General features: G+C 48.9%; 1 protein-coding gene across 1 annotated transcript; it reads right to left on the bottom strand.

The window, feature by feature from the left end:
* Window positions 1–4402: 4402 nt before the first annotated feature.
* On the bottom strand, window positions 4403–10030 carry LOC124701501 (protein GID8 homolog). The gene is made up of 5 exons (XM_047233575.1): window positions 9658–10030; window positions 9442–9548; window positions 5918–6049; window positions 5605–5761; window positions 4403–4766 (listed from the first exon to the last, which is right to left on the bottom strand). Exons 1-5 carry the CDS (start codon window positions 9875–9877, stop codon window positions 4645–4647), a joined length of 738 nt encoding a protein of 245 aa, XP_047089531.1. The 5' UTR covers window positions 9878–10030; the 3' UTR covers window positions 4403–4644.
* Between the last annotated feature and the right edge of the window lie 490 nt (window positions 10031–10520).

A 10520-nucleotide genomic window follows, 5' to 3' on the forward strand; every position in this document is an offset into this window, starting at 1 on the left:
CTAGCGACGACGGCAGTGAGAGCATCTCCATCAGTTTGAGCCCATGCCGAAAATCCGGAAATAATAAACCCCGGATTTGATGTAAAAAAGGTGTGGTCGTATTCCAGTATTCGATAGTTTCAAAAAATCGTCTTCCCACTACACAAAAGTATTATCAAAATTTCGTGATCGGATCAGCCACATTCCAGCGATCGAAACAGAAGCTAGAGGATAACAGGCTCATCGACGGTCCCTTCCTGAGCCTCGTCTAGCGCGGCATCGGCCGGCGAAACATCGGCGGCGGGTGTCGCAGCGGAGGGAGTAGACGTCGAAGCGGAGGACAAAGCAGCCGACGGGGGCCGGAGGATGTCTTGGCGATGGGCGCTGTACCAAGCCCTCGTCTCCTTGTCCATCTTGCTGTCGCTGCCGCCGATCAGGAACGTCGGTTGGTGTTTCTCTTCTTCGCCGCAGAGGTTTCCTTCAGCAAGGCTATCCGGATGTCCTGGTTGGCGAGCATCTCCTTCCACCGCACATCGTGCTTGTCGTACCTCCCGGCGGCATGTGCCCTCGCGTCGGCCCAGCACTTGACGAAGGACGCCTGCAACCTTTCGGCTAGATGACCCGCCTTCTTCAGCTCTTTCAGCTTCTTCTGGCCGAGCTCGGGGCGGCCGGCCGACGCGGCAGGGGCTGGATCGTCGGGGTTGTCTTGCTCGCCCTTGTTATTCGCGAGATTCTTGCGCACCTCCTTCCACTTCTCACACTTCTCGATGCAGGGCCGTCGGTGTCTTCCGCGTACATGTCGAACGCCCGCCGCATCTGCAAATACAAGCCGGCGAATCAAGATTAAACCTCGGCGATCCAGGATCGACGGAGGAGCCACGTCGAGTGAGCATACCTTGTCTTCAAAGTCGGCGCCGCTCACCGGGCGTTCGTCGATCTCCTCCTGTATGCCGTGTCAATTGCTACACGCCACCTGAATGATCCCCCAATGGATGCCCATTGCCTTGTCGCCGCGTATCATCGTCGTCTTGTTGCAATATGGATCAACGATTTTGCGCTCATCGAACGCCAACTTGACCCGCTGCCAATACGTCTCGAAGTTTTGATTGGCGTCGGTGATGTCGTTCATGGAAACGGTCTTCCAAGCTTCGGTGAGGCACTCCTATTCTTTGCTCGTCCATTTGATCGGCGGGCCGGCGGCGAGTTCTTCTTCCTTCTCTTCCTCCCCTTGGTCGACGCCGCCCTGGGTTCAGGCGCATCCTCTTCGTCGATGTCCTGGTCGAGGTCGGCCTGTTCATCTTCTTCGTTGACGTCTTGGGTATCGTTGTTCTGATCGTCGATGGCACCCCGCGACGCGACGACTTCCGCCGCCCTTGCCTCCTCTTGTGAAGAAACCTGGGCTCGGCGTGGCGGCCATGGAGCCCGACGTGATCATCTCGTGCATCACTCCGTCATTCGGCGGCGGCATCCCGGGGTTGGAGAAGGAGAGCGGCCCACGGCGCAGGGCAGGGGAGATGCCCTCGAACATCGGACCATCGTACTCCGGCGGTGACGGCGTAAACCTCGCCATGCCGGCGGCGTAGGTGTCCTGGAACATGGCCGTGGCCGGTGACACCGGCGAGAAGGTGGAAGGAGATCTGATCGTACCTTGGGTCGGCCATGGCCCGGAGAATTGGCCGACACGCGGCTGGGAGAAGGTCATGGGATACCAGCCTCGTCTGTTCGTCCGCCGCCACCACCTTCTTCACGTTAAGCTTCTTCTCTCTCTCCACCCTGCCGCGAGTTTCGTTCCGCCGCCGCTCCACATCCGCCGCCCACATTGCGTTTGTCATGCCCGGCGGCCTCTCTTTTGGCGCCTGCAGCTTCCTCGGCTTCGGCGCGCCATCGACGGCGAGCTCCTTCGGTGGCATGGTGGTGGAAGGGAAGAGGAGGAGCTGCAACTGTGGGGAGAATGGCGGTAGCTCCTCCGAAATTCGGCGGGGGAAATGATTCTATGCGGCGCATTTTGGAGGCAAAACGAAATAAATGGAGGAAACTACCCATTCTATCGCCGACAATGCGAGCGCGCTCGACGTTTTCGCGTTTTTATTCATCCGGAGTCTCCGACCGGACCTCAGAAAGCCGGGGCTGGCTTGGGCTCTCCGGATGGATTAAAGATCAAATCCAGAGGAAAACGAGAAATCAGGGACATAGCTGAATCGAATAACGCCGTCCGGATGAAAGAAATGGCTACGCCTCGTCGGGAAGACGCTCTGACGGTGGAAGTCTTCTGATCCGGCAGCTGGAGCCTGGAGAGCTCAGCCGAAATCGTAGCTTATAAATTGACCGAGAATGATTGAATATCCACCAATGATCGGTTGTTGGTACTCCTGTATAAGATGTTTGTCCATGTAATTTACAGTTTACACACTCCAATTTACCACCAATAACTGCTTAGGCCTTGTTTGGTACTAGTGTTTTAGTGGGGATTAGTGGGGATAATACTCTAGAGTATTGGGTGAATCACTGCTGTCATCCAATCCCCACAAAACCCCATCCCCAATCCACTAGGTAGGGGTAGAGTATTGGGGATTGAAAAAATTACACTAAAATTTGGGGAAAAGTGGGAAAAAGTGGGGATTAAACTCGCTCGTACTCTAGCACCAAACATGTATCGGGGATAAGTGGGGATTTAAAATTTGGAGCGGATTATCCCCGTTAATCCCCACTAAAACTCTAGTACCAAACAAGCCCTTATTGGGACATTTCTGGTATAGTGCACGTGCTTCCTTTCTTTGCAAAATTTGCAGCATAAGGGCATCTCCAACCGGGCGACCCAAACGGACGCGCTGGGCCGTCCGTTTTGGGCCGTTTGCGTGGCCGTCCGGACACGCGGACAGCGCCCCGCGTCCGCGTGTCCGTTTGGGTCGCACGCGGCGCCCAACGCGGCGACCCAAAGAGACGCCACGTGGTTCGTCTTCGTTGCGCGGCGCTGCGCCATGGCAGGCCTCGACGGGACAGCCATGGTGGGCGGTGGAACGCGCGGGAAAGATCCCGCGCGCACCAAGGTTCCGCGCGCGCGAACGCCATTGGCGCGCGCTCGCGCCCAAGTTTCCCGCCGGACCGCCGGCTATAAAGACGGCGGCGGTCTCACCCGGACCGCATCACCGTTCTCTCCCCTCCACCTTCTCCGGCGCCATGCCGCGCACCCTTCAGGCCACATGGGCCAAGCTCTCCCTCGCCGCCCGGGCCAGGTTCCCGCGGACGGACGAGGAGGAGCGCGCGGACTCGCGGTGGGTCGCCGACGACGAGGCGCTCCGCGTCGCTGCCGAGGCGGCGGCAAAGAAGGCCGGTGACGCGGAGATGGGGGAAGCGGCCGCGGCGGGCTGGCACGAGACCGCGGACGGGCCGGTACGAGGCCGCGGAGGAGGGGCGGACGCCGCGGAGGAGCCCGTCGCCGCGGAGGACCTCGCGGCGGCGAACATCAACGCCGCCATCGAGGAGCGTCTCGCCGACCTCACGCGCGTGAAGAAGGAGCACGAGGGCATGCGGCGGGCCGGCCGCCGCCGCTTGGGCGACCTCCTCGGCCGGAAGAACGAGCTGCTCGCTATGCGAGCAGCCCGTCACCTCATCCGGATGTCGTCGCCCGAGCGGCGCGCCCGGGAGGATGCTTTGCGTCGGCGGAGCGCGGCCGGCAAGAGCGCATGCGCCGGCGGCGGGACAACCACGAGGCCCGGGCCGCCGGCCGGCGTCCGCCCGGAGGCGCGCACCGTCGTGGAACGCGCCGCCCTGCGGGAGCTTGAGCTATGCGGGAAGCGGATGGTTCCGCCGCGAGGAGGCGGAGCGCGAGCGCGCCCGAGGCTGCGCGGACGGAAAGGAGGAGGATGATGCCCTCCATCCAAGCTGCCGAGGCCCGCGCCGCCGCCCGCGCCACCGCCGACGCGCCACCCAGCCCGTAGGAAGCTGGAGTGGAATCCTCACGCGTACAGGCCGCCCGCGTCGAGTGAAATCCACGGCCCCGACGGCGAGGAGTCACCGGCGAGGCCGCCGGCCCCGTAGGTATAGGATAGAAGTAGTAGCTAAAAAAAATTGTAATGAGTTCTATTTAATGAAAAATATTAGTTATGCCTATGACACGCGGGCCAGGGGCGGACAAGAGCGACCAGCCTTTCGCGTCCGCGGCCACGCAAACCCGGCCAAGATTTGGGCCGGGTTTGCGTCGTTCCGGACGCCGCGGGCATCCGTTTTAGGGATGGGTCCGCGCGCTGGACCGGGTTTTTGTCCGGCTGGACCCATCCGGACGCGCGGGCGCAGGATGGGTCGCCCGGTTGGAGATGCCCTAATTTGCATCATTCCTGAGTTTGCAAGGACAAAACAAACAAAAATATTTGAGACCAAAGTTTGACTGAAATATCTTCTGTACCATTAGTTGAACACAGATAGCTTGTCCAATGATAAACAAATGCAACATTTATATCTGATTAAATTGTCACGAGAACGTCCTCTGCATCATACACAACAGCTGGGCGGGATAAATGTCATTCTTTTTACATTGAGCTTGAACACTGATGAAAGAAGAGTGTTCAGGTGCTGCAGACTGCAGGTAACGAACAAGTAACAGACCTAAGACAGAGAGAGTGTACAAGGCAGACATGGCTGCTGCTGCCTAAACATCTCAGCAGCAGTTCATATAGCTGGATCTTCCAGTGCGGCGGTGGACAAGTTATTGATTCGGGGATATGCTGCCTTCTCGTTCAGCTGGTTTTGAGTCCAAATCAGCATCTTCAACAGGCTGGGGAGCTTTGGATCTGTTACATGTTACAAACATAAAAATCAAGGGGATTAAATAAAGGCAAACGCTATAGTAGTTTGAAAGAGCCCAGACACAAGGCATGGCATACTTTCATTCTGTTAATACTGAAAATATTCAGTCATTTGTTCAATGGCACGTCTAAAAAGGATTTTCAAGAAACAGCCATATGCAATTAGTTCACCCATGCTTATCAGTATTTCCTACTTTGATCACCAGTCAGTGTCAAACGAAGATACATTTATCACTAGTCACGCATGATCATCTTATAACTGTTCTGTACCTTATTATAAGTGTAATACTACCTCCATCCCAAAGCTTAAGGCTTATAGAGTATTATTTTTAGAAAGACAAACTATGTCAAGTTTGACTAAGTTTTTACCAAAAATCATTAACATGCAAAATACAAAATTAATATCATTAAATAGATAATGAAATATATTTTCGTATTGTATCTACAAAATATAATATTTGTTGATAGATTATTCTAAAAGTTTGGTCAAACTTTACTTGGTTTGACTTTTTAAAAAAAATATAAGCCTTAAGCTTTAGGATGGAGGTATGTAACCTTCTGACAAATTTAGAATTATATTTTGCTTTGAGCTATAAAATGAGAACAAATACATCAGATTCTATGCATTGTTCTAGATTGGATATCCTATGGTCAGTTTCAGATTCTTTTACCAAAAGGTAGCTTATTCAAAGATAAGATATTTGATATTAGATCAGTACATGTGTCACGTGGATGCAGGTCCACCTCAGTGGCACTAAATCACAGAACAAAATAAACAAACAAATATTAGGCATCACGACACATCCATTCTCATGCTACTGACCTTTCTCATGACTTTGGCTTGTAAGAATGGCGGCGTTAACTTCACTTGCTGTCTTTAAGCGTTGAGAAACATCCAACAGTTCACCATATGGGCAGTTTTTTGCATCTTCAAAAACCAAAAGGGCTACAGTCTTCTCTATTTCCTCGAGGAAGGCTTGCTGCAAAGTTGCCACATTTCACAAATGAAAAGCAATGTCACAGAATGGTCTTGAAATCAGTGGTATTACCAATAAATATAGCGAAAAGGGGTTGCTATGTGATTAACCCTGAGTCCTAACTGACATAACAGAGATAATTCACACAGTAAAACTCACATTTTCTTCGCCTCTTGGTGCAAGTTCTTCTTGAGCAAACTCCAAAGCTTCATTTATTTTCCCAACACGAATCAACTCTATTAGCTTTTGTTGCTGTAGATGGAAGTATAATTGGGGATTTGTATCCAGAATCTGCATGTTATGATTCAAGTCAGGATAAGAAGTCACAATATAATTAAGACTTTATAGGGAAATCACTTTCAAAATATACACATGGGTGCAGCGCCACACTGTTGTGAAAAAAACACAATAAAAACCCAACACCTGATTTATAACCACACTAAAATGCCCTCAGAAGTATACACACATAAGCAACATACTGGTGACCAACAGAAAAACAGAGCAAAAGGTATTTTCTGGCAATCGAACAAAGATTTAATTTCTGATACACACATATCGAGTTGCATGTAGAAAAAGAGCAACCATCTAACAAAAAACAGTAACATGGTTCCAATAGAAACTTCATCACTCACCTACTACTGGCTTAACACTTTGCTCTACTTGCTACTGCTACTGAGTATTTGTGAAAAGGTGTGAACATAATGGCGAACCCAAATTTTATAACTAATCAATGTCATATCCTATACACTGCTAGTCTGATAGCCATTGTTCTGTTCAAAGTACCAAGTTAATTTCTGGCAATTAACCAAAGATTTCGTTTTTGATACGCACATATCTAGTTACATGCAGAAAAGGAGCAAACATCCGACAAGAAAAATAACAAGGTTCCAACAGAAACCTCATCACTCACCACTAGTGGTTAACACTTCGCTCTGCTACTGCTATGGAGTATTTGTGAAAAGATGTTGATATAATGGCGAACCCAAATTTTACAACTAATCGATGCCATATCCTATACACTGCTAGTCTAATAGCCATTGGTCTGCTCAAACTACCAGGTTATAGCCTTATAGGTTCCAACTATAAAATTGGTATACAGTTCTATAGTTAAGTGGCAAAATGTGCAATCCGGTCAGTTGGTGGCGTCATGCTTTTGCACAAATAGTTGTCAACTATTATGACGACCAGAAAGTTTCTAGTTCAAAATCTAGTAAAAAAGCATCTTATTTCAAGATTGTTCACGCTGTCCATCTAAATAAACATAATAAAATTTAAAAACACTTTTTTTACGTGGAGAAACACATTCTAAGAGAACAGCAAGCGAACAACAGTCAGTAGCCAGTGGATATTGGCACAATAGACAAGTATAACTTTTTGAGAGAATTCCTTATTTGACAGTACTTAAAAATTCGATTCCCTATTTGACACTGCAAAAGTTTTTCTTCCCTACATGACACCATACCAAATTTTCTTCCTTATATGACATCGCCGTTAGTTCCGTTAGCATGTTCTGTCGAATTTTCTTTTCTGCGACCAAACCACCCTGTTGATGTGCAAAGCTGAAAAAAAAAGCTGATCCAATCACCACGTCTCTATCTAGAGAACCCCCCTCCTGTCCATGGCTCCAACCCAATACGGAGCCCTAGTGGCGGCCCGGCGTGCTGGCACTGTGGCACATAGGGGCGGCGCAGCGTGTTATAGGAGACCAAGGGGTGGCTGTGGAGGGCAGGGATAGGGTGGGTGCTCCAGGCATGGCGGCGGACGGCGGGCGGCAGGCGCGACGGGGCTGCAGACAAAAGACAAGGCGCGGCGGAGGAGCGCCGTTGGCGAGCTCAGCTGCGGGCTCAACATGAGTCTCGCTTCATGGCGCGGCTGTGGAGCTGCAGGGTTGGGCGCGGATGCGTGCTCTGTTGCAGGTTTCGGTGCGACTGCAGGCTTGGACGAGCATAATTTACGAATCTAATAGACAATTAAGCCTCTGTTTTTAGGGAACAATTCTGTCTCTGGTTAACTCTACATGCACCTACACCACTCTGCTGTCTCGGATCTTTCTTTTTTAACATATCTTCAGTTCTTTCCTTTTTAACATAACTCGGTTCATTCTTTGAAACAATTTTCTACTACTTGTCTGGGACATGTATTTTTTCCGCAGCCTTACCGCTTCATTTTTCTAACTTGTTATGCACATATATATATGGCACAAAGATGAATTCAGGGGCAAAAGCGTCTTTTCATGTCCCTACTAAACACCGTTAGTGCTCAAAATCAACTAAAGTGTCATATAAGGAAAGAAAATTTGGTATGGTGTCATATAGGGAAGAAAAACTTTTCCAATGTCAAATAGGGAATCAAATTTTTAGGTGGTGTCAAATAAGGAATTTTATCGAACTTTTTTCACTGTGCCGTTTGAGTGTATTGGTTAAATAAATTTGCGGTGCTTCTGTACAGCAGAAATAACAAAAAAAATGGAACTAATTTCAACAGCAATAAAGACTAGTGTTAAATACATCCATCCTATGCATTACTATCTTGCAGAATTCTATATGCGCTAATGACAACATGAATAAAATCCAATTTTCCCAGCGAAGTCCTCGGTAGCGCAGACATGGTTGTGAACCCATCTTATTAAACTCAATTTGCCTGACTTGAAAGTTGAATTGGCAGGTTACTCCATTACTTGGAACTGATGAAAAGTACTAATCGATGCCATATCCTATACACTGCTAGTCTGATAGCCATTGATCTGTTCAAAGTACCAGGTTATAGCCTTATAGGTTCCAACTATAATGTGAAATCCAGCCAGTCGGTGGTGCCACTCTTTTGCACAATTAGTTTCCAGATAAAGAAAAACTAATAGGAAGACCAGAAAATTTCTAGTTCAAAATTAAGTCAATTTAAAATGCATGCTATATTTCCAGATTGTTCGCACTGACCATCTAAATAAACATGATAAAATTTAAAAACACATGCTAAGAGAACAATAAGCGAACTACCATAGCTAGTGGATCTTGACACAATAGACAGGTATAAGTTTTTCACTATCTGTTTGAGTGTCTTGGTCAAATGATCAAAATTTGCAGTGTGTACAGCGGAAAAAACAAAAAGTGGAACTAATTTCAACAGTAATAAAGACTGTAGGGCTAAATACATCCATCGTATGTATTACCATCTTGCAGATTTCTATATACTAGCTAATGATAATAACATGAATAAAATCCAATTTGCCCGGATAAGTCCTCGGGGGCGCAGACATGGTTGTGAACCCACCCCAAACCATCTTATTAAACTCAATTTGCCTGACTCGAAAGTTGAATTGGCAGGTTACTCCATTACTTGGAACTGAGGTAAAGTACTATCCAAAAGCATAAAATATATAAAATTAACACATACAAAGATACCAAATAAGATTGGGTGTCAAACACCATGGAACAAAATTGAATTATTTTCCGATTTTCCAAACTAGTTTAAGCTCTGGATAACCATACAGAAACCATCTACCACACCTCATGAAGCACCACAACTAATTGTGTATAACCAGACTACCACGAGCTACCATCAGGCCATCATACATCGAAAAACTACACATAACAGCAAGACCATTGTGCTCCTCCATCCTGACTTCCCTGATAGTCCCATTTCTAAAATCCGAACTAAGATTGCGAGAATCGAATTGAGAAACGAACCGTGGGGTTAAGATCGTTGATCTTCTCGATAGCTTCCTGAACATTCCCTGACTGGACCGCTTTTTTCACCTCCATCCGATCCGTGATGGTGGCCAGGTCAATGTCCGCTGCAACCAAAAAAAACCGTGGAAATCAACAATTCAGTGTCCACAGACCTCAAGTACTGCAAGGTAATACGAGGCTCGGTGCGCGTAGCGGCAATAAGGCGTAAAGTACGTTGGGTGCCGGACTCGACGCGGAACTTGTCGGCGGCGTCGACGAAGCCCTCGGTGACGAGGAAGTTCATGACGAGGCGGTTCATGTCCTCCTTGCGGATCTTGACGTCGCGGAGCTTGCGCTCCCACTCGTCGCGGGTCACCACCTTCTTGGAAGAGGCCATGGAGGCGGGGGAGTCGATGGAGTCGAGGTCGCGCAGGACGATGCGGGAGAGGAACATCAGATGCGGGGCTGCGGGCGGGGACGGGGTGCTGTCCGCGCCGATCACGCCTTCGCCATCCGCAGCGGCCACGGCGGGGAGCTTGGGGGGCTAGCTAGGGTTTCGCGGCGGCGGGGAGAGGCCGGTGGAGAGGCGGAGTTGGGGAAGCAGACGAGTAGTCCAGGTCGAGGTCGAGGTCGAGGCCGATGGGACAAGAGGAGCTCGGGAGAGTAGGAGAGAGTACTACTCGTGATTGCAACTCCTTCCTCTGATTTGTTCACTCTTCCTCTAATTCTTTCATTTTTTTTTTGGTTTATCTTTTGATGATAATAGGGTACTTCCTAGGAGATGCATCAGATTCCTAGAAGGAAGGAACTTTATTTAACTCCCAAAAAACCAATTTAGAAAGGCTCAAATGAGAGTGGATTTTGTACTTACAGGCATAGATATGGGTGTACTCTGACCCGTTGATTTATTTCTCGAGATTTTCGCTCGTCTCGGTAGATGAAAAGATTTTTTTTCTCACCTCATTTTATCCGAATCTCAAAGAAAAACGGACGGTGACCAAAACATCTACACCCATGCGTGTAAGTACAAAAATATTTCCCTCACGAGAATTTGGGTAATAATTCAAACTTTGATGGTTAGACTACACAAATTGAAC

The sequence above is a fragment of the Lolium rigidum genome, chromosome 3 (genome assembly GCF_022539505.1).
Source record: "Lolium rigidum isolate FL_2022 chromosome 3, APGP_CSIRO_Lrig_0.1, whole genome shotgun sequence".
NCBI classification, from domain to species: Eukaryota; Viridiplantae; Streptophyta; class Magnoliopsida; order Poales; family Poaceae; genus Lolium; species Lolium rigidum.